The sequence below is a fragment of the Chelonoidis abingdonii genome, chromosome 1, assembly GCF_003597395.2.
Source record: "Chelonoidis abingdonii isolate Lonesome George chromosome 1, CheloAbing_2.0, whole genome shotgun sequence".
NCBI lineage: Eukaryota > Metazoa > Chordata > Testudines > Testudinidae > Chelonoidis > Chelonoidis abingdonii.
Window position 1 is genome coordinate 83288470 of NC_133769.1, and position 24899 is coordinate 83313368.

Consider the following 24899-nt stretch of genomic DNA (forward strand, 5'->3'; position numbering starts at 1 on the left):
CAAGGGCAGAAATCTGGGAAGTGGTGGAGACACAGCACCCATTCACAATCTCCTGTCCCACTGGGGACCTAGATGGATGGTGGGGTCATAAAAGTGGGTGGGATCAGACTGGGAAAGAGCAGAGTAAGGTCTGTCTCTGCAGGAAAGGCATTAGCCAGAGCCGGTGCAACCCATTAGGCAACCTAGGTGGTCGTCTAGGGTACTAGCATTTGGGGGGCAGCATTTTGGGTCCTTCGGCGATAACTGTGAAGCCCGGATTTTTGTCCGCCCCGGTCATCAGTGGCATTTAGGCAGAGGGACCTGGGGCAGGGGTGCACGGGGAGGGCTGCCTGCAGCAAGTAAGGGGGGCATGGCACTCAGGCGAACCACTCCCCACCCCAGCTCACCTCTGCTCCATCTCCTCCCCTGAGCACGCCACCCCGCTCTGCTTCTCCCCCTCCCAGGCTTGCGGCACCAAACAGCTGATTGGCGCCGCAAACCTGGGAGGTGGGAGAAGCGGAGCGGTGATGGCGTGTTCAGGGAGGAGGCAGAGTAGAGGTGAACTGGGGCGGGGAGCTGCCACACGGCTCCCTGGGCCGGGGGGAGTGCCTCAGGGTGGAGTGGGGGGAGCTGCTGTGGGGGGGGTGCCTCAGGGTGGAGGCGGGGCAGAGAGCTGCCACAGGGCTCGGGGAGGGGGGTGCGCAAGGTGGAAGTTTCACCTAGGGCACGAAACATCCTTGCACCCGCCCTGGCATTAGCTCAGCATCTCTACTGGACAGTCTCTGTAGTGGTCCTCTCCTGGAGCCCTAGATCAAATTTCAAGCTGCACTCCTGCCCACCTAAATTATCTCCTCTTTAAACTAAATTGTCCCAGTCTTTTCATTTTCTCCATATATGGACATCATGTTCTCTGTCTCTGAACCCTTTTTGATGTGGACTGACCAGAGCAGAACACACTGTAATGCCCCTTCCTTTCACATCCTATCTTTCTGTTTGCTTTTTTGACCAATGCTCCATATTGAGCAGAATTGTTCACAATGATGCCCATGTCCATTTCTTGCGTGGTTACAGGTAAATTAGAACCCATTAACGTGTAATAGTAGTAGGTCAGATTATCCTTTCCAATGTGTTATGTTGTATTCTTAGCCATGTGAGGAAGGCAGGCAGCAGTACTACCAGCAGGCTTTTATTGCAGGTTTGTGACATATTTTAATGTATTGAATCTGTTTATATGAATTCACAGTTATAGTTCTTTAAGTAGTTGCTTATGTGGAATCTATTATATAGTGGTTACTATGTTTCTTTCTTCTTCTGTATCACAAGAGAGAGACAGCTGTCAGGGCTCCAACCTCTTGTACCTGTCTGCGTTTCTAATCAGGGATTTGTGCTGTATCTGCCACACACAATAGCTGGCGACAAAGATTTCAAGAATCTTCTATTTATCAGAGTAGCAAAACAATCTGTGATATTGCTTGCAGACCAGGGCGAAAGGCTCTGCTGCCACTGTGTGAACTCCAAATTACAGTACTGAACTAATAGCAGTGAGGTGGAAAGGCAGGCTATATTGGAAAAATGGAGGCCTTTGACAGGGCCATGGAGCACTGGCTCATGTAGAGAGAGAGGCTGGAATAGTACTTTGAAATGAATGAAATTCCCTCAGAAAAACATGTAGCAGCATTACTGAGTGTGATGGGTGGGAAAACATACAGTTTAGTTTGCAGTCTGATTGCCCCAGAGAAGCCAGCAAGCAAAACCTCTAAAGAGATAGTGCAAATTGTTCAAGAGCACTTGGCATCCAAGCCCCTGATTATATCAGAAAGGTTCAGGTTTCATAAGCAGAATAAACTTGAAGGTGAATCTATTTTCTCCTTTGCAATAGAGTTAAAATGATTGTCAGAACACTGTGCTTTTAAGGATGGGCTTAATAAGGCCCAAAGAGATAGATTTGTGTGTGGACTGCTTAATGAAAGCACGCAGAAAAGGCTCTTTTCTGAGGAAAAATCTAACCTTTAAATACACAGTAGAAATTGGAGTAGCGATGGAAACTTCAGCAAGGGATGTGATAGGATTGTATACCAGAGTTAAAGCAAAAGTAGGAATGCATAAACTATCTGTAACCCAAGGCAAAAGCCAGTCCACTCAGCAGACAGACACGTTATAGGTGGGGAAAAGGGTTCTGCTCACCTTCTGATTGCCAAATTAAAGACGTATATTGCAGAAGCTGTAATAAAAAAAAAGGGCACAAGCGGTTCGTTGCACTAAGAGAAATGTGGAAGAAACCAAATCAGGGTGTTAGTGATGGTAATATAGATTTAGGTTTGTTTATTTGCCAGAGACAGAATTTTGGGGTTTGTTTGCCCATTTGAATTTTGAGGTTTTTTAAAATACAGTTATTTGTGTCTTATACTAACATACATGAACAAGGAACAAAGAATGTGCGTTGCTTCTGCCAACAGCCAGATGGTTTTTTTAGAACAGTGAGAAACGATAAGAAATAGAGTTAAAGTGTTTCTGGATATGGTGGGAGTTTAATATATGATTGTGTACAATACACGATTAATGTACAATTGAAGGACAGTTCTGCCTCAACTCTTCTTTCAAGACAAGGTTAGTTGGGAGGGGCAAGGGGAATGGGGGACAGCTATGAGAAACACTAAAAGCCAAAGAAAAGGTGACTCTGGTCGGAACACAATCTCACTCCCTACCCCTCCCATGGGGTACAAAAGAGGTGGTACCAAAGCCCCCAGACTCAAGACCCTCCAAAATGGAATATGACCATAAGTTGTATGGGGTGGTACCAGGGCCAAGCACTACAGGTATAATTAAACCTACCAAGAAGGAGGAGGGAGAGAAGGAAGCTTTACTGGTCTAAAGAACTGTGGTTAAGCTGGCTTGTTAACCCCAATAAACATTGTATTGCCTGCACTTTAAACTCTGACCTTCTGCTGTCTATCTGCGGAACAAGAACCAAGGGAGGGTGTGGGAGCCCTAATAGAGGGAACAGAAAAAAAGAATATCAATGTATGTTCTGTAGACACAGGCAGCAGTGACACAGACTGCAGGAGTGGAGTAGTCAACCTGAATATACATAGTGTGAGCAAAAATGACAAGTCAGCAATCTGGTTGACACTCCAGGTGGTGGGAAAAATGCTTAAACTGAAATTGGCCACAGGCTGCACAGTGTCCGTTATCTCATGTTCAGAATATGAGAAAACTTTTAAAAATATCAAAATAAGGGAGACACCAATGACACATAAATGTACAAGAAAAAAGACAGTGCTAATTGGAGTCACACAAGTGAATGTGGAGTACAAAATTAAGCAACGTTTATTAGACTTATACATCACTGAAAAGGGGGAACTGACCCTTTGGGGTTGTGAATGGTTACAGCGGTTACTTTCAGCAGAACCGACTAAAACAGTTAAACAGCATCTGGAAGGGATACTAAGTCAGGCACCAGGTGTATTCAAGGAGGGCATAGGAACTCTAAAGCATATGAAAGCTAAAATACTCCTCGTTGATAAAGTGCAGCCCAAGTTTCACAAAGCTTAACCTGTTCCTTACAGGCATCACTCGAAAGTAGATGCTGAATTGGAACGTCCGGAAAGACAGGACATACTTTCAAAAATGACCTGGAGTAAGTGGGGAACTCCTATCATTCCAACTGTAAAAGAAAAAAAAAAAAAAAAGAAAAAAATCTAGTAAGGATGTGTGGAGATTTTAAGGTCACCATAAACCCTGTACTAAAAGTTGAAAATTGAAGACACTTTTGCTACATAGGTAGGGGGAAAATGATTCAGCAATACTGATTTGTCCCAGGTCTACCTACATGTTGCGGAAGAGTCTAAGGCGTACCTTACAATCACCAAACAAGGCTAGTGTTTGGTATTGCTTCAGCTTCTGCTGTATGGCAATGGACCATGATTTGCAAGATATTCCAAGGATACAGTCTTATTTAGATCAGTGGCTCCCAACCTTTCTAAATTACTGCATCCCTTTCAAGAGTCTCATTTGTCTTGTATGCCCCCAAGTGTCACCTCACTTAAAAACTTACAAAATCACATGAAAATACAAAAGTGTCACAGCACACTATTATTGAAAAATTGCTTACTTTCTAATGTTTACCATATAATTATAAAATAAATCAATTGGAGTATAAATATAAACATTCCCTTACATTTCAGTGTATAGTATACAGAGCAGTATAAATATGGGTACCTGCATGGCCCCTCAGTATGCCAACATTTTTATTGCTGACTTAGACCAATGCTTCCTCAGAGCTTGTCCCCTTACACCCCTACTCTACTTGCACTACATTGATGACATCTTCATCATCTGGACCCATGGGAAGGAGACCTTTTAGGCATTCCACCAAGATTTCAATGATTTCCTCTCTACCATCAACCTCAGCCTGGACCAGACCACACAAGAGGTCCACTTCCTAGACACTACAGTAATAATAAGTGATGGTCACATAAACACCACCCTATACCGGAAACCTACTGATCGTGATACTTACCTACACGCCTCCAGCTTTCATCTAGACCACACAATCCATTGTCTACAGCCAAACACTAAGATACAACCGCATTTGCTCCGATCCCTCAGACAGAGACAAACTCCTACAGAATCTCTATCAAGCATTCTTAAAACTGCAGTACCCACCTGGTGGAGTGAAGAAACAGATTGACAGATCCTGAAGGGTACCGAGAAGTCACCTACTACAAGACAGGCCCAACAAAGAAAGTAACAGGACGCTACTAGCCATCACCTACAGCCCCCAACTAAAACCTATCCAGCGCATCATTAAGGATCTACAACCTATCCTGAAGGATGATCCCTCACTCTCACAGACCTTGGGAGACAGGCTAGTCCTCGCTTACAGACAGACCCCCAACCTGTAGCAAATACTCACCAGCAACCACACACCACACAACAAAAACACTAACCAAGGAACCTATCCTTGCAACAAAGCCCGATGCCAACTCTGTCCACATATCTATTCAAGGGACACCATCATAGGACCTAATCACATCAACCACACCATCCGGGACTCGTTCATCTCCACATCTACCAATGTGATATATGCCATCATGCGCCAGCAACGCCCCTCTGCCATGTACATTCACCAAACTGGACAGTCTCTACGCAAAAGAATAAGTGGACACAAATCTGACATCAGGAATCATAGCATTAAAAAACCAGTAGGAAAACACTTCAGTCTTTCTGGTCACTCAATAACAGACCTAAAAGTGGCAATTCTTCAACAAGAAAAACCCTTCAAAAACAGACTCCAAGACGAAGCTGCAGAACTGGAATTAATTTGCAAACTGGATACCATCAGATTAGGCCTGAATACAGACTGGGAGTGGTTGGGTCAGTACAAAACCTAAACTCAATTTCCCCAATACTAATTTATCCCTACTGTTACTCACACCTTCTTGTGAATTGTCTGTAATGGGCCACTCTCTTACCACTTCAAAAATTATTTTTCCTCTCTTGGTATCCTGCTGTTAATTGATTTATCGTGTTAGACTGACATCACACCTGGTAAAACAACCCTCATCCTTTCATGTATTTATATCTGCTCCTGTATTTTTCACTTCATGCATCTGATCAAGTGGGTTCTAGCCTGTGAAAGTTTATGCCCAAACAGATTTGTTAGTCTCTAAGGCACCACAAGGACTCCTCATTGTTTTTATGAAACCTGAGTTTGTACTGACTTCACTAGTGGTTTTTAGATAGCCTGTTGTAAAACTAGGCAAGTATCTAAATGAATTGAAGACCTCTATGTACCCCAAAGGTACATGTACCCCTGGTTGAGAACCATTGATTTAGATGACATTATTGTGACTGGTGGACATGACAAAGAACATCTAGAATCTCGTAAAAGGATATTGAAATGTCTAGAAGAATATGGGTTATGAGCCAATTGCATAAAATGTGATTTTTCTCAAGGACTCAATAACTTATTGTGGGCACGTTATTGATGCACAAAGCCCACCTAAATCTCAGCAGAAGATTAAAGCAGTCCTGGAAGCTCCACTGCCAAACAACGTGGCACAACTTCAATCATTTTAGGATTTATTAACTACTATAGAAAATTGTGCCAAACCTAGCAACTGTGTTGCATCTGCTGAAGTGTTTGTTGCAGATTGGTCAAAAGTGGGTACGGTCTTGTGAGTGTCAAAATGGATTCCTGGAAGCAAAACAATCGGTCACATCCTGCTCACATTAGCACGTGATTGTTCCTCACATAGAATGGGGGGACATTTTATCACACTCCATGCCAGATGGCAGTGAGAGATCCAAAGCATTTGCTTCCCAATCTTTCACAGCAGCAGAATGTATCTGTCACACTGGCCTGTTCTCTTCCCTGATGAAACCATATGGACTCCACTTGGTATGCTCTCGGTGAAACTTTATTTCAATTCCCCTTCACCAATACCACCACAGTCCCCCACAGTCCCACCTATTTACATTATTTACTGAGCTTTAGGCTCTTCCAACAGGACCTGAGGGGAATAGAGGACTCCCTACTCTGAGGTCTCTATATGACTAGACTCAGCAAGCCCTGTTTTCCCCTCTCTTCCTTTGCACTCCCTTCCTGTGCCTCTTTTATCAGTGTTAGGCTGATGGAGACCAACTGAGTTCTTACCTCACCCAACCCACCAGCCTGATCAGATAATTATCTCAATCAGGTTCTCCTGGGTCACTAATTAGCATCTAAGTGATCAGAGTGTAGGCTCTGTAACTATGCACACAGAGACAAAAAGGCATGGGGTATGAGGTGTCACAGTAACTGTGCACAAATAGACGAAGGTATGAGGTATGAAGAAATTCAACCAGTATCTACTATAGGGAAGGAAACTCAATTCTTGTCATGGACCACCAACCTTTAGCACAAGGGTTCTCAAACTGGGGGTCAGGACCTCTCAGGGGATCACAAGGTTATTACATGGGGGTTCGTGAGCTGTCAGCCTCCACCCCAATCCTGCTTTGCATCAAACATTTATAATTATGTTAAATATATAAAAAAATGTTTTTAATGTATAAGGGGGGGTCGAACTCAGAAGCTTGCTATGTGAAAGGGGTCACCAGTACAAAAGTTTGAGAACCATTGCTCTAGCAGCAATCCTTCATCCGAGGAAGGTAGTTTCTAAATGCAGCACATCTGCAACTCTGGCCTCTCTTCTTAGCAGTTATGTTTATGACATTGAATTCAAAAGAACAGAAATTCATGGTAACGCAGACAGGCTTTTCTGCTTGCCTGTGACTTCAACCTATAATAGAGCCAGAATCAAAAAATTTGTCAACTTTTTTAGATTAAGCGTGCCCCAATGACTTGTCGTTTGATCAAGCAAGAGGAAAGCCACACTAGATCACGTTTACGAAACCACTCTGGAGGACAGTAAATGACAGCCCTAATCTGGCACCTTTTTACGCATACAAAGGTGAGTTACCATACATCAAGGATGTGTCATGTGTGGAATTTGTATTATTATATCTACTAAACTGAATACAATAGTCTTAGAAGACTGCCACATAGGTCACCTAGGGATAGGTAAAATTAAGGCACCCACCAGAAGTGTCATACAGTGGCCAGGCATTGAGCAACAAATAGAGCATCTTGCTAAACTATGTTTGGGATGCCAAAAGGCACAGTACATGCCTAAACTAGTGCAATTACAGCCCTTAGAATGGCCATCAGTTCCTGGACAACATCTGCATATTGATTTTGCAGGACATTTTTGGGAACGATGTATGTAGTAGAGATGGATACCCATTCCAAATGGGCAGAAGATTTTCACATAAAAACCATCACAGCTGAACAGACAGTAGAAAAACTTTGAAATTTGCTTGCAAGAACTGGACTGCAAGAACAAGCTGCAAGTGACAACAGTTTTCAGTTTAGTTCAGAAGAGTTTCAGTGGTTCATGAAGAAAAAAATGTATTAGCCATATCACCTTGGCATCAAAACACCCAACCACAAATTTTCTTGGTTGAAAGGTTTGTACAAACTTTTAAATAAGTCCTGTGATCCATGACAGATGAGAAGAGGTCAGTGCAGCAAAAGCTGGCATACTTCTTACTAGCATACTGAAATGTGATATATGCCACGTCCAATCAAACATGGGCAATGTTGCTTATGGGCCAAAATCTCAGGTCATTCTTGTACATATTAAAGCCAGGGCTTGGCTACAAGTCACAAATCATCAAATAAGTCAAGCTATGGTGAGAGGGCTAGTGCACCTTGTCAGCTACAAGTGGGTCAAATAGTGTTAGCGTGTGATTATCAGGGACCCACTGAATGGCTTATGGTAATTGTTACTGCACAAACGGGTCCTTTGATCTATAGAGAACAAAAGGCACCCAATATGTTTTGGTGCCACCATGCTGACCAATTGCAAGACTCTGTGGCTGACAAAAGAAGCAAAATTTGGCAAGTCAACAGTTGTTACCACATCAGTGTCCCGGCTAGAAGCAACAACCAATAACATTATAACGGAAAGCAGCTGTGCTGAGCAACCAGCATCATCTGAGGGAACATCTGAGTCAGACATTTCTGCAGACACGGTATTTCATCATGGAAGTGTTCATAATGTCGGCAGACACTCTCCAGAAAGAGAACGTAAGCTGCCTGCAAGGCTTGACATGCAACTGGACATTTGGCTGTTTCTAAAGTACTTCTAAAGGTGTTTTGCCTATTTCATTTCAATGGTCAGGACAGATGTTATATACCTGAATGTACTCAGCAGAGTGATGAATCTGTTTATATGAATTTCCAGTTATAGTTCTTTAAGCAGTTTTTTTATGTTGAAACTGTTGTTGCATAATACTCAGTTTCTTTCTTCTTCTGTATTAAAAGACAGAGTCAGCGCTTCAACCTTGTGTGCATGTCTGTGTTTCTAATCAAGGATTTGTGCTATATCTGCCATATACAACGGCCATGACAGAGGTATACAAAATAATGATTCACAAAGAGAATATAAATCAGGAGCTCATAGTTACCCTTTTGTATAATGCCAGACAGAAAAGGGGGACATTCAGTTAAAGTGAACGGCAGCCAATTTAAAACTGATGAAAATAAAATAAATTATTTTACAAAATAAACAATTAACCTGTGGAACTAATTGCCACACTAGATCATTGAGACTAAGAATTTAATAATATTCAATAAAGGATTGGACATTTATATGAATTACAGAAATATTTATAGTTCCACTAGATAAGATGAGAAAAATATTTAGAAAGAGTACAAAACTCTCTGCATCAGGGCATAAGCTGAAAAGATCTGGAAGAAACTTCTCCATTGGACAAATTATTCCATATCTGTCTTCTCTGGAGTTACTTGAATCTTTCTCTAAAGCATCCTACACTGAACGCTGTCAGAGAGTGGATACTGAACTGGATGGACCACTGGTCTGATCCAGTATGGCAGTTGCCATGTTCCTGTGAATCCCCACTCTAGCACAGCATGCATAAATTGAAAACTGTAGCCCCTTGAGCCCAGGAAGGTGAATCTGACCAAACACATGGAATTCACTGCCTGAGGTCACTGAGTCAAATAATGTGGACAATTGTTAAAAACAACTGAGTAATTTTATGGTCAACCATAACATAAGTGTACATTCAAAGAGAAATGATAATCAAATCTCCTATTTCAGAGTATCAGCTGTTTGCAACAAGGGACAGTAAGAATTACAGTGTTTTGCTGGGAGTAAGATGTCATCAGATCAGATTTTTAATACCAAACTAGAGAGATGAATAGTCTGTTCTAATATGACAAAACCTACATTCCTATCATGCAAATCAAAAACACAAAATAAAACAAAAAAGCAGAATTCTAGTCCAATAATATGAGTGTTCTACACTATTCAAATAGCTTTTAAATGATGTTAGTATACTTTATGCTATCATCTTTTAAATAAAGGCTTTTTAAACTGCTATCTCCAGTGTATCCACATTGGGTTCACTCATGCTGGAATAAGCATAGGAGAATCTGCTGTGAATCACAGAGGAGCATTGCTTTAATATAGTGCAACACAAGCAAGAGCAAATAAAACAATGAAAACACAAAAGAGTTCAACTTCTGAGTCTGTTTATTCTGCAGCAATTTCAGCATAAGCCATGCTGATGGCTTTTCTAATGCCTTAAATCAAACAGCAGGTATCTGTGGCCTTAAGGTAAAAAATATTAAACATCTGCCAGTTTTTAGACTTGAAACACTGCAGTAGTCTTGTCTGAGGGGAATTCTTAGTATTGCTCCTTTGGGAAGCTCTGTCTTGCTGTCATCTGAGGATGCAGACATTTTCACCTATGCATATATGACTGTCACTTCGGGGTGGTGACCGATCACAAACAACTGAAACTCATGTTCAACAACCAAAGTTTTCAGCCACCGGTTTGCTGATCAAATTAAATGCTCAAGATTCATATCCATAATAATGTAATTTATCACTTGGGAAAGATCTGTCTTGCAGACCACTTCTTCTGACACACAGAAACAGCAGTTGCTCATGTAAATTTTCTCAACTCTCTTGTTGTTTCTAAGAAAGACAATGTGAGTAAGGTAATAGCTTTTATTTTACCATCTTCTGCTGGTGAAAGAGACAAGCTTTTGAGATACATGGAGCTGTTATTCTAGTCTAGGAAAAGTACTCAAGAGTGTCACAGCTAAATAAAAATTGGAACAGATTGTTTTGCATAAGTAGCTAACACATATTCTCAGAAACCATTCAAGGTGAAGTTCAAGGTGAACATTTCTGCTGTCATAGGACAAAAAGGTGGGGTTAGTGGGTTACATATTGTTGTAATAAGCCATAAATACAGTGTCTTTATTAAGACCATGATTTTTAGCATCTACAAAGTTATGATTTTAAGCTCCTAGGCTTGTCTTTTGAAGGTGTTGAGCAGGTTTCCTTTGAGGATGAAAACTGAGAGGTCAGATATGGAGTGCTCATTTTGTGATAAATGTTCACCCATGGGTAATTTGGTGTTTTTGTCTTTTATCATTTTCCATGTGAGTTCATTTGATAGTGTAGTGATTATCTGATTTCACCCACTTAGTTGTTATGGGGCATTTAGCTGTGACATTCTGAGTACTTTTCCCAGACTTAAAGAAGAGCTCTTTGTAGCAAAGGCACTGAGTTTTACTTTTCCCCGTGGGTGCTCCACTCCTGCTCTGCCTCGCCCCCACTCCACCCCACCCCATGGCCCCGCCCTTGCTCCGCCTTTTCCTGCCCCTGCTTCACCTGCTCCCCAAGGCCCAGCCTTGCTCCTTTTGCTGCCCCAACTCTGCCCCCTGAGGCCCCACCCTCACTCTGCCTCTTCCTGTCCCTGCTCTGCTTCCTCCCCAAAGCCCCCGCCCACCAGCTGCTTGCTGCTCTCTGCCGTCCCTGAAATCCCTCTCCAAGCAGACAATCAGCTGTTTGGTGGCACCTCCAAACAGCTGTTTAGTGGCACCCCCCCCGATTAGCTGATTGGGTGTCGCCAAACACCTGATCAGTGGTGACACCATCAGCTCTGGCTGGTGGGTGCTGTGCACCCACTGTTTTTTCCTCTGTGGATGCTCCAGCTCTGGAGCATCCAGAGTCAGCACCTATGCTGTGTAGCTCAAAACCTTGTCTTTTTCACCACCATAAATTGGTCCAATAAAAGCTATTATCTCACCTGCCTTGTCTCGCTAATATCCAGGGACCAACAGGGCTAGAACAATACTGCAAACAATGTTGTTCCTAAAGCAATAAATGATTCATCTGACACATAAGAACTGCCATTCTGGACACCTGGTTATAAACTATTATTGAAATGATGCTAGAGCAGTAATGGAAATGTTTATCTGCAGGTTGATGGCATCAGATGCCAAAAGTACAAGAGTAATGAGCTCTTTAAACATCACATAAAAGATGAACTTACATTCAAAGCTATGAGCCTCAGCTCATAAGGTATACTTCTGTTACACAACGCTGCTTTTGTCTCATTTCCTGTGGTATCACACAATTGACTTAACTCCTGAAGGCCAACAAAGTACACTGCAATCCAAAGTGTTCCTGACAGAAAAAGTCCTATTCCCAAGATTAAACCACGAAACTGAATTCCATATAAAAATCCAACTGATTTTGTCAAGCTGCTTACCAAGGGGTAAGTAACTATGAACTACTCAACCCAACCTTCAAAAAACAGTGATGGCCAAGCTAGACTTTAGTATACAAAGTATCAGCAGACATTGAAACACACAATGGCCCACCATTCTAAAGTACCCAGTTTAATACAATTTGCTGTGTATCTTGGTTTCCATCATTAGAAAATCTTGCCACATTGGCCACAAGCTAAGGATAAAATCGAACACTTCATTAGGACACTCAAGAACATTCAATGTATCTCCATGATAACTGACATAAGAAGTTATATCTGTTTCTTATTAGCTCCTCAGGCCACCCCTCACAGCTTGATTAGTGCTATTGGATACAATTCTGTTTGGCCAGCAACAAAGAACCAGATTGCCCAAGGTAAAAAGAACCACCTCTGATAAGTCCATAAGAGAATTCAACACACCAGCAGATGTAAAAATAAAAGAATATGCGGAGCAATCCAGAAGAACAAAGATTCCACTTCTAAGCACTGCTGATGTGGTGCTCCTCAAGAATACATAACTATCCTCTATCACACTGACTCTCACTTGGGCCACCAAAATAAAAGGATGTTAACCAATAGAAGAAGTAAATATGAGGTGTTTTGGTGTATCTACTTCATTAAAATGCAGTCCTACGCTAAAAATTGGCTCCATAAAGACTACATAATGTGATTCCGTGTTAACTATTTCTCAGTAATTTATTTATCAGATTTGCAATCTGGCCAGTTGCTAAACACTCTGACCTAATCCAGCAAAGCACATAATCACATGCTTAACTTTAGGCATGTGAATAGTTCTATTGAAGTCAATGGGAGTGCCAAACATCTTGTAGGATAAAGCCCTTACTCCTAGGAAACACTACTGTCTTCAGATTCTGCCCTTAGTTACAGCTCTACACGCTCTTTGCCCTCAGGGCGATGGCAGAGGTGTAACAAGCAGAGTTTGGCATTCCATTTGGTATTTAGTTAACAATCCTGAGTTACTAATGTGCACCCACCAATAGAATTAGGCTCTTGTCTGTGTTGATTTTGCTACCAAGTGTAAATTTTAGGAAGCAGATCTGTTGCGTGAGAAAATGTCCCCCGTTTACGAAGTCCCTTTTCAGAGTACAAGTACACTTAAGCCATGATCAGAGCCAAGACTTTCAATGAGAGATAGTATCAGAGGGGTAGCCATGTTAGTATGGATCTGTAAAAGCAGCAAAGAGTCCTGTGGCACCTTATAGACTAACAGACATTTTGGAGCATGAGCTTTCATGGGTGAATACCCACTTCGTCAGATGCATGTAGTGGAAATTTCCAGGGGCAGATATATGTATGCAAGCAAGCTAGAGATAATGAGGTTAGTTCAATCAGGGAGGATGAGGTCCTGTTCTAGCAGTTGAGGTGTGAAAACCAAGGGAGGAGAAACTGGTTTTGTAGTTGGCAAGCCATTCACAGTCTTTGTTTAATCCTGAGCTGATCGTGTCAAATTTGCAGATGAACTGAAGCTCAGCAGTTTCTCTTTCTCTTTCGCTCTTATGAGAGATAGGCATCTAACCTGTTTAGGAGCTTTTCAAAAATCCCATTAGGTGCCTATCTAAATCTGTAGGTGCCTAAATACTTCGTACAACTGGCCCCTGCATCTTGACCCAGTTCTGAAAAGTGGTGATATAATTATATCTCCCCTATCAGACCTTTCCTGACAGCACTTCCACCTGAGCTGAGCTGCTCTGTGCCAGGCCCAGTGAGTTGCCTGAGCTTCAATAAACAGACCATAGGCTACTGATTGGTTTTGGAAACTATAACACATGAACAGAAGCCTGTTTTTACAGTTAGCAAAAGTAAGGATGGATTGTTCTAAGTGGGTTCCCTCCAGATGTCTAGACTGATCTTAGAGAATCCATCTGTATATTGCCCAGTGTATGCCAGAACAGACCTGTGCATGTACTTAGCCTTGTGTGCATTCAGTACAAAAATGCTTAATAAAGTTCATGGTAGTGTACCTTATTATCGAGTCTCAGGAAACTTCCAGAAACCTGGAATAAAATATCCTGCTGTCCAAACAGTTTTAATAAGCCCAAACAGATTTTGACCTCACATTTTACTTCATTTGGAAGCAACGCGTTCAGATATGGTAACATCTAGAACATACACTACCACTGTAATGAACCAGATGCACTAGATGGTGCACAACTGGAAGCTATCCTTAGTGGCAGTTCTCCATTGTGACTCTCACCTCTGTTAATACAAGTTAGGCAAGAGCATCAAGGCTAGAATTAGGCCCCAGAATGTCCATTGTTCCAGATGTCTTTTCTTTTTTATTTGCAAATATTATAAACATACCTCATCTATATTTAAGTGCCCTCTATCACTCTGCTTTAAAATGCATTATAGTTAGAACATAGTGTTTCAAAGTTTGTACTTCACAGCAGTACGTTTCCATGTGTATTTTCATCTGCAAGAAATCATAATGTCAAACTCATATGGGTCTGAGTCTCAGCTTCCTCATTCCTGTGTGTGAGCCAGGGATGGAGAGGGGACAACGCTGACTTTATGGCACTGTTGTGCTCCCCAAATTCTGGGACCATGCAAGGGCTGGTATGTCTCCTTGTATAGATTAAAGCAGCCTTTGCTTCCCATAGCCCTCTCCAGTAGGCAAAGGGTCCAGGGCTGATGCAGAGGCTTTACGACAGCTCTGCACCAAGTAGTGAGTCCCTCTCTATAAGTGGATTTGCAATGGGTCTTTTCCACTCACTTTAAACTCATGCCAAAGTAGCACAAAAGGGATTTTACTACAAATTAGCATCAGACCCTATATGTTTAAGAAAGTTAGTAAAATCACATTTTCAGTGATTCGATTCCATTCCTATGGCTATACTGACCTCTAGTGACTACAATTCTGATTATACTTTTTCACAATCAAATCCATTTATATTCTTCTTAATTTTTAGTTTTTGAAATTAAACATATATATGCTGTAAAATCTGTACTAATGATCACCTCCATTAGGAGCTCACTGCCTTAAATCCCTATATTAAAGTATCACCAAAGTTTCTGGTACAATTTTGTTCAAAGTTTAAAGAAAAGCTGTACAAGGCAACAAATTTGTGCTGGTCCTTTGGGTGTACACTAAAGAGAGATTTTGATTTATTACTTATATAAATATAGCTTATTTCATGTTACAATGCTGTTTATACCACAGAGTTAGTGCTCTGAAATGTAGGGTCTCAGGATGGGAGTTTTTGCAGGTTCTTATAAAATACAGGCGATGGCATTTTTTAGTCTGCTAACTATCTAAAATACCTAACCTATTTCAGGTGCCTAAAATGCCTAACCTATTTTATTACTAGTATAATTCTGCTTTGAAAAATATGATCTGGAAAACAATGCAACGTATGGGTCTGTTTGTGCGAAATGCTGATTTTCCTTAATTCCCACTAAGTGCTTAATGGGGTACTAAAGACAAAGGCCAGGTCTACATCGGGGAGGGAAGGGGGATCAATCTAAGTTACGCAACTTCAGCTATGTGAATAATGTAGCTGACGTCAACATACTTAGACCTACTCACCGCGGTGTCTTCACTGCGGTGAGTTGACTGCAGCTACTCCCCCATCGACTCCACCTGCACCTCTCGTGGTGCTGGAGTACATGAGTCAATGGGAGAGCGCTCAGGGGTTGATTTATCATGTCTAGACTAGACGCAATAAATCAACCCCTGCTAGATCGACTGATGCCTGCCGATCCGGCAGGTAGTACAGACATACCTAAAGACAATCAGATAAGAGGATTAAGTAACATAGTAGGAGAGGCGCTGGTGATTTGGAAATAACAATATCAAATATAGTTCCATTTTTGTTTGTTTCTTTTTGTTTTTTAATTAATCCTAAAACTATTCTCCAGCTGTGACAAAGACCTAAGCTAGGGATGTGATACTGTAAAGTGCTGAAAACTCTCAATTCCAGTTGACTTCAGTGGTAGTTAAAAGCACTTAGCACCTCACCAGAAGTATTCAGTACCTAAAGCTCTATATTTATTCTTTAAAGATTTTTTTTTTGTCAATGACTAAGACTTAAAGTGGAAATGAATATGGGATCATGTTTGTAATGTCTTCCTTTAGGTTAACATTTACCAAAGGGCTTGTACACACTAGTATTTACTTCAGTATAACAAATCACTCAGGGGTGTGGAGCAGTGCAGGCCGAGGGACGTACTGGCCGCTGCTTCCAGGAGCTCCCATTGGCCTGGAGTAGTGAACCACGGCCAGTGGGAGCGACGATCGGCCGAACCTGTGGACACAGTAGGTAAACAAACTAGCCTGGCCACCAGGGGCTTTCCCTAAACAAGCAGCGTCCCAAGTTTGGGAAACACTGCCTTACAGCAATTGGGCAAACAAAATGGAAGGAGGCTGCATTCAAGGATCTTTTCTCTGTAGAGATCAAAGATCTGGTTTAGCATCAATCTGTACTTTACAGCCAGGATCACAGTTAAAAATGACTTGAATAGTCCAACTTTCAAACTAGGTTAAACTTCAACAATAGACTGAATAGACTGCAGACCTCATAAATACACAAGCAGTATGTAGGTTTTTTTAATTTGCATTTTTATCAGTTTTGAAAACATACAGTGTACACTTCCTGCATCTTACTTTCAGAATTTGCATTTTATCATCTTTGAATCTCCAGTGTGAAGCATGTGATAATCTCATTCCTTGAATTTGCATTTTTATCATTTTTTATTGTAAATTGTATGATGGATTGTGCTTCACTTCTTTATTTTCTCAAAGTCTCTTTCTTTCTTTTTTTTACTTGCTTCCATTTCTTTTTGGATCTGTAATCAAAATACATGGCATATTTTTGTATAATTTATTTTTATAAATGTCCATGTCTGTTTAAAGACTTATTCAGTATTTAAGCATTTAGCACTTATAACAATTAAAATAAAGAGAAAATATTCACTCAATATAACTGATGCATTTTTAAAATGTTACGCAGATTTTTTTCCCCAACATCTTCACAAACAGATCTTTAAGCAGTGTGAATGTGTGTGTGTGTGTGCACATTAAAAATGCATATCACATATAGAATTTATGCAATAACTTTTGGGAAAATGTGGGCAACTTTGTAAATGGGAAAACTTGAATGGCAGAGATTATTTAGTAACTACAATCAGACCACTACTGAAGCCTGATCCAGCAGTGGAAACATTGATTCACTCAGGGACATCATTTCCGGAATTTAAGAGCAATTCAGTTCACAGGTCTGTGGGTGTTCGCAGACTATTTAAAAGATATCTTCTGAAACTAGCAGTCTTGAAGACCATATAAGACTGTATGCCACAGAGGAATAAGAACTTGCCTTGCATCACCTAGCAATTTCCATAGCTGGGGACCATGGGAGGACCACAGAGATTCCACAAGCTCCACTGCTGTATTGCCACATATGGATTGGGAAGGGCTTCGAGTCTGATACAGACATTGCAGTGAAGATGTATGGACTTAGGTTTCAGTTCAGCAAGGTACTTGAGCATTGACTAACTTTAAGTCTAAGTAGCCCACTACTAATATGGTTTCAGTTAGGCATGTGCTTAAATACCTTGGTAAACAGAAGTCTTAGAAAGCAAAAGGAGGATGAGGAAGGATGCCAATTGTGATGACAACCCACCATGGATAGTCAGAGGGTATCAAGACATCCTGCATTGAGTGCATCAGCTCTACTGCTTGAGCTACAGGACTTAGTCCCCTAGCTTGCAGCTGTTGCATTCTCATTAAGGTCCTCTTTGGACAAACCACTGAAGGGGGCAAAGATCCACACTGTAGTAATGTGGATTGCATAACCATATTACTTGTCCAGCACTGCAAGCCAATAGCTACTCCATACAGTAACAACATCATAGTAACTCCTGCCTTTAGAGGAAGTCATGTATCTTGCCAAAAGTGGGAAAGCATGAGTTATTGGGTAAAAGGAGGTGGTCTCAAAACAAACGGGCAGACAACTATCTTGAATTTTTCAGCACCTCTTAGAAACCAGCAGTCTTAAGATAGGTGCCTAGGTAGAAGCTTCTTCCAGATTCTAGCTGGAGAGAGAATTAAAACAGATATGTCAACTTTAATATATTACAGTGCACTGAAAGTAATGCTGTCAAATAGGTACCTGAATGGATTTTTTCAGATTTAGAGTATGCTTTTGTATGTGGGCTTCTTTTTCTCCATGCTGGTGAATTATAGGATGCTGCAGTCCCTTTGTCTGTAAGGAAATATATTTCTTGATTTACATTTTCAGTTGCAATTACAATACACTGCTTTTCATTCTGCTACTCAAGTTACAAAAATATTAACTATAATATCAACTGACACAACATAAGCCATCTCCAAAATATAAATAATTTAAACTTCAAACTGAGACTGAGGGCTTGTCTACACAGTGCCTTCATTCACACCAGCTGGCATGTAAATTCTAATGTGCACCAGCATGTTGTGCACTAACTGGTCTGGGAGGCCCCTGCTGGCATGTCCTAAAAATTCCCAAGTGCATGTTAAATTAGTACCATTTCAAATAGTTCTACATTAATATGTACTAGGGAACTTTTGGTGTGTGCCAGCTGGGTTCACATGAGCCAGTTAGTGCACAATATGCTGGTGCTCATGATTACTAAAACACTGTGTAGACAAATCCTTACTCACCAGTAAGTTAAGAAATCATTTGTATTCTTGTAGCACTTTCAAAAGGAGCTCCCAAATCCAATGAATATTTTCATGGTGATCCTGATCTTTGACAAAACAATAATATAATAATAGCCTGTAAGATATATTTGACTTTTTGGTAAAGAAACAGATTTGGAAAGTGAATCTCAAAATGTGATTTCCAGTGATCTGTACAGCCCGTCCTAGATCCACTGAATGGAATGTTGTGGGAATCAAATGTCAGGGAAAGATGAGTCTGTGTATAGCTATTTCTCTGTGGAAGTGGTATGAAGAATGACGACGTTTAAGAAACTCGAGTTTAGTAGATTACTACATTTCATAAGATTAAGATCTCAATCCAGCAAACTGTCTAAATATGTGCTTAATTTTAAAGAACATGAGTAATCCCGCTGAAGACAGTGTGCTTAAAGATAAGCACACGTTAAGTGCTTTGCTGGATCAGGGCTCAAATTGATACGAAAGATTTGGAGCTGCTCTATTCTGTTTCCTAATCACAGTACTGAAAACATGCCTTTGCCACCATTAACTGAAAATAGGGGAAGAACTGAACTAAAATTAACTAAATGGGTAAGAAATAAGGCAATAGTAGACCTTAACGTTAAGATGCATAAGTTAACGATTTGAAACATATTAAAAAGGATGAGGTAATAGTTTATAGTTTAATAGTTTGGTAATTTGGTATATGTAAAGTGTTGGCGCAGTCAAGCAGAATGAGATGGCATTTTAAGATCAGCCTATGTTGGCAGGCAGACAAGTGTGGGCTGAGATCAGGTAAAGGTCACTCCAGCACTACATGGAGCAATTAGTCAGGCATGTTCAGTCCAAAACTAGGTCAGAGTCACCATACCATAATAATAAACAGCCCATTGCACTAAAACTTGTGTAACAGCTCTGACTGACTGATTTAGCAGTTGTGATTGGCCTGTAAGTATGGACCAATCAGACAGTGTGCTAATGTCAGGATTGGGAAAAAAACGGTTACCTACCTTTTGTAATTGTTAAAAAAAAACATCGAGGAGTCCAAAGAGGGTTGTTTCCTGATTGAATGAGCAGTTAAAATTGCTGGAGGGGGCACCTCTGCCTGAGCGTAGCAACAGCAAATACCGGCAGTGATCCAAGATGAAATTCTCTGAGCCAACACTGGGCGACCTTTCATCTTGTCGGCCCCTGTGACAAACAACTGTGTCAACTGGTGGAATGGCTTGGTCCTTTCAATGTAGAAGCTAGTGCCCTCCTGATGTTTAGGGAATGCAACCGGCGCTCCTCCTCCAACTTACACGGTTTTGGAAAAAAGGACATGTTTAAGTATATGTCCTGGTGTATATGAAACTGTGAAACCACCTTAGGCAGGAATTTTGGGTGCATCCGCAGCTGGACCTTGTCCTCGTAGAAGACCGTACAGAGTGATTCTGAGGTAAGTGCCATAATCTCTGAGACCCTGCGGTCAGATGTTATTGCAAGTAAGAACATGACCTTCCAGGAAAGGAGGAAGAGGGGGAGCAGGAAGCCAGAGGTTCGAAGGGGAGACCCGTCAGTCACGACAGCACTAGATTAAGATCTCTTTAGAGGAATGGAATCCCAGACGTAGGAGTAGAGAAGTTCCAGGCCTTTGAGGAACCTGAACGTCATGTCCTGAGTGAAAACGGACTTGCTCTGGAACAGAGGATGGAAGGCCGAAATAGCAGCCAAGTGGACCTTAACAGATGAAAGGGACAAGCCTTGTAGCTTGAGATGCAAAAGACAGTCTAGGTTCAACTGCAGTGAGGCCCACTCAGGCCGAATGCCTTTATCCGAGGTCCAATATGTGAACCACTTCCATTTGACCAAGTAGGTTGCTCTGGTGGAGGAGGCAGAGGACGGAAGGGATTCCTGGCCTGTGAGGAGTATGAAGGCCCAGAGAGTTGAGGGTGGCTTGGGAGTCTGTCAGGCCATGCAGCCGTGTGTCCATGAGCTCGGAGAAGAGCCCAGTTCCCTCAAACAGTAAGTCTTGCAGAGTGGCCTGCATCTCCTGGCATAACCTGCAATCTGCAATCCAGGCTGGGCTGATGGAGGATATGATGCTGAAAAGGTCATCCGATTGCTCTGCCAACTCTTAAATTTCCAGATTTAAATTTGTAGCCACCATTTTAAGGAGGGCCTGGAGCTCCTTGAAGTCATTGGAAGGACTGCCAGTCTGGGGAGGGCCCACCACCGCTACGTCTGGCAACGAAGATGACGATTGCACCACAGGGAGGGGGTGGGTTCCTCTTTCCTTTCTGGGGATGGCTCCTTTGGCATTGGAGCCTGCTGTGCTTCCCCAGTGTCAGATTCTGCATCGTGCTCCAACCCTGGTGTCTGCAGTGCCATGGGTGGTTTGTCTGAGGCAGCCATGGAGGAGTGGTAGGAGTATGGGACTGGCATCATCAGCACACCCCAAGGATTCCAATAAGGCAATTGAGCAGGCCACTGTCCTTGCTGCTATGCCGCTGCCACGGATGTGTGGCAGACTGACACCTAGGAGATCGTCTAGGTGATAGTGACCTGCGCCGTGGCAATCTCTGGTGGGAGATTTGCCGGTATCATGAGAATGGGGACCAGTGCCTCGATTTCAGAGTTCCATGTCTTGTAGAAGGAGAACACAGCACACGGACCTGGGTCTTCTGGCCGGAGACCGGGGTTGCGGGGTTGGGGTCCTAGGCTGTGGTGATGGGGACCTACCCCTACAGTCTGGGGACCAAGGGCACCCCACTGCCCTTTGAGGAGGTCCCATGATTGGCTTGCCCTTAGACATTAGGGCTTTAGCTGAGTCCAGTGCCTGGCGAATCTGTGGTGTCGGCTGGCCCACTAGATCTTTAGCAGCCTGGGTGACCAGTATGTCCCTGGGCCCGCGCCACTTCCAGCAGCTCCCATTGGCCTGGAGCAGCAAACCGCGGCCAATGGGAGCCATGATCGGTTGGACCTGAGGACTCAGCAGTAAATAAACTGGCCGAGCCCGCCAGGGGCTTTCCCTAAACAAGTGGCGTTCCAAGGTAGGGAAACACTGACTTAAGCCATTCTAACTGTATGCCATTACGGTCTCAGGTACTTTAACTTCTATATCTGTGCTAAGGAATTTATGTTTATATTTTAATTTAGGTTTAGATTAATTGGGTTATGAAAGATTGGTTACACTACATAACGAAAATACTTTGTTTTCTAAAATAAATGACTGACTGTCAATACTTTGAGCAGAAGGCTATATCTGTGTCCTCCCAGGGGTGAACAGATCTAGTTTGTTCTGGGAAATTTCCTGACCAACATAGGGAGATCCTTGGTAATTTCACTAGGGCGGGCCCCCTTTCACCTTGCAAAAGTGGTCAAGTAAAGGGAATCACTAGTAAGCCCAGGAAGGGACAATAAGAAGCTATTGTGAAGGGTACCCTGGGTTTGTTTTGTGGGGGTAACAAAATGAGAAAGAAGTGGTAAACCAGATAAATGCATTAATATTATAGGCAGAGCTGTAGTATGGCCTATCATTAAGGTTGCTTGACACTTCCCATTATAAGACACTGTCTTCTGTTGCTTATAACTTTGCCAAACTTTAACTGTTTAGGTTGCAGTTTTCCATACTGGGTATCTCAGGCTGAATGTTTTTTGGAAAAATTTCAGCCAAAATGATTCAGCCTTTTCCAAGAACAAGACTAGGGGGAAAATACCTTCTTTTGCTTTGTCCATTTAAAAAAATTCTGATGATGTTATTTTTGAAAAGTTTGAACGCTCCTATGCTTCAGAACAGGGACTTGAAATTTGGCAGCACGGTGGCCTTTGGCAGCACAAGCCTTTTGAATCCCTGTGAACAATTGCTCAAATCTGGCCAAATTGCAAGCCTTTGGAAATCACAATTTGCACATGTACAGTGGAGACTTCTTAGATTTTAGCAGCTAAAATCCGACTACCCTAAGTATGCTCCAGCCCTGGACTGAGCTGATTTTCCCCACAATTGCATTTCTGGCCTGCTATGGGACATACTAGGTCTGAGTATCTGAACTGAGAGCAAGCAACCTGTCTCAGCTGGGCCTCTTCTTGGCCTTTGCAGCCTCAAGGAAAAAGCTGCCTGATCTGAATGCAGATGGCACAACAGCAGGACCTGTGGAGGGTGGGATGGGGGAATAGATTGGGAGAAGGCTGGAAATGGGCAAAGTGGAAATTGGTACTAGAGGCTGGCAACAGGGGGAGGGAGCGTAAAGAGAAACTGGGACTGAGAGATAGGAAGGGAGGTTTGAGATTTTCAAGGAGACTAGGACTGGAAGCAACGGGGGAAACTCGGGCTAGCTGTGTATGGAGATTGGGAGCTGGGTGGGACCAACAGTGATTGGCTGAGGAAGCAGAATGGGAGTGAGAGAAATGGGGTGGGAGCAGGCTGAATTTTTGTAATTACTTATGTCTAAGAACTTTATTCTCTCAGAGCAAAATTCAACAAGAGAAATCAGGAAAAAAGGAAACTAATAGGATTTGTAATGACACTGTAGTGTTTTTAGTGACTCGGGGGGTACGTCTACACTGCACGATTATTTCGAATTAGCTTAAATCGATATTACAAAACAGATCTAATAAAATCGGTTTAGCGCGTCCACAGTGGGATCACGAAATCAATTGTTTGCGTCCATGGTCCAAAGCTACCATCGATTTTGGAGCTGGTGCACTGTGGGTTAAGCTGTTCCTCCCTCAGCTATCCCATAGTTCCCACTCGGGTTGAGAGCACAGTGCCTGATGGGGCAGAAAACATTGCCCCAGGTGGTGCTGGGTACAGACCTCACCCCTCCCTTTGTGCTAGCTGTAGTCCCTCATTACACCATCCCTCCCTCCAATGAGTCTCTGGCCTTTTTCCCGTTACGGTTGTCACGCACCCGCTGTGTATCCTGGAAGTTATTTTTCAAACGCTTTGGCATTCCTGTTCTTTTAACGGAGCTCTGATAAAAACAGATTTGTCTCACCATACAGCGATCAGATCTAGTATCTCCCGTAAGGTTCAAAATGCAGGAGCTTAACTTTTGCATTTGAACTGCATCGCCACCCGTGCTGATCAGAGCTGGACACAGTGAAAAGCGGAAATGTCATTCTAAAAGGTCTCGGGGCTTTTCCTGTTTACCGGCAACTTCCGCGATCCAAGTTTCGGATTGCGGACCAAGAAGCGGTCAGTGGTGCACTGTGGATACTCTAGGAGGCCCATAATGTCGATTTCCCGTCCCACACGAACCCTAATCCGAGTTATCACTATCGAATTTAGCGCTAACTTCCTCTCGTCTGGGAGGAATCCGAAATCGATTTAAGGAGCCGTTTAACTCGATATTAATGATGACGTCGTGTGAACGGGTACAGCGTTAAATCGGTATATCGACCATTAAACCGATTTAAAGTCGCAGTGTAGACCTGGCCTCTGATGGAGGAGTGTGGCTGTAGTTTAAATTATGTACAGCTAAATTTGTGGCTGGAATAAGAGATGAGAGTTTGTCCAAAAGAATGAAGTTAATCCCCAATTAACCTCTGAAGACTATGATCATACAGGAAAGGAAAAGACAAGATGCTGAATTGCAAGTAATAATTATGATTTTGTTTGTGGAGTAAGACAATGTCAACAAGTTAAAAACAGAAAGAAGGCCACAGAGTAAACTTAAAGCTATACCCTGAAACAAAATGCCAGAAACAAAGATAAGGCTTCAGAATTTGACCTGAAACTTTCTTCTCAAGTACCTAAATGGTACTAAGCACTGCCAGGAAGGCAGTGAACATACTTCAAAGATGGAAGAAGAGCAGAAGGAAAATGTCATTGTTGCCATCCTGGAAGGACTGCAGACAGAAGCTAATGCAGTCATCAGAATGACAGAAACAGAAAGTGACAGCCAATCAACCCGCACATCATGAAAATCCCCAATAGATTTAAAACTGGCACAAGAAGTTTCAGAAAGCCCCAAATCCCCATTTGTACAATAGGAAATAGATCATAACAAAACCCCAACAAAGCATTGGTAAATCAGTGATAAAATTCTCTTGTGCAGAGGTGGTTCCTTGGTCTCCTATTTAGTAAAAAAAAGGTTGAATAAGACATATTTGTTGGAAGGGAACTGAGATTTTTCACTACTGAGTT

General features: G+C 42.2%; 1 protein-coding gene across 4 annotated transcripts in view; it reads right to left on the reverse strand.

Annotated features, from left to right (window-relative positions):
* Positions 1 to 16686: 16686 nt before the first annotated feature.
* C1H12orf50 (chromosome 1 C12orf50 homolog) overlaps positions 16687 to 24899 on the reverse strand; it is a 31658-nt gene continuing 23445 nt past the window's right edge. For 3 of the 4 annotated variants that reach the window (XM_032789158.2, XM_032789159.2, XM_032789157.2), the window contains 2 exons: positions 18246 to 18338; positions 16687 to 16923 (listed from right to left, as the gene is read on the reverse strand). In XM_032789158.2, coding sequence (XP_032645049.1) covers positions 16898 to 16923; positions 18246 to 18338 — 119 coding nt within the window. In that variant the 3' untranslated portion in view covers positions 16687 to 16897. The remainder of the gene's footprint in view (positions 16924 to 18245; positions 18339 to 24899) is intronic. The other variant, XM_075066846.1, reaches the window with a different exon arrangement.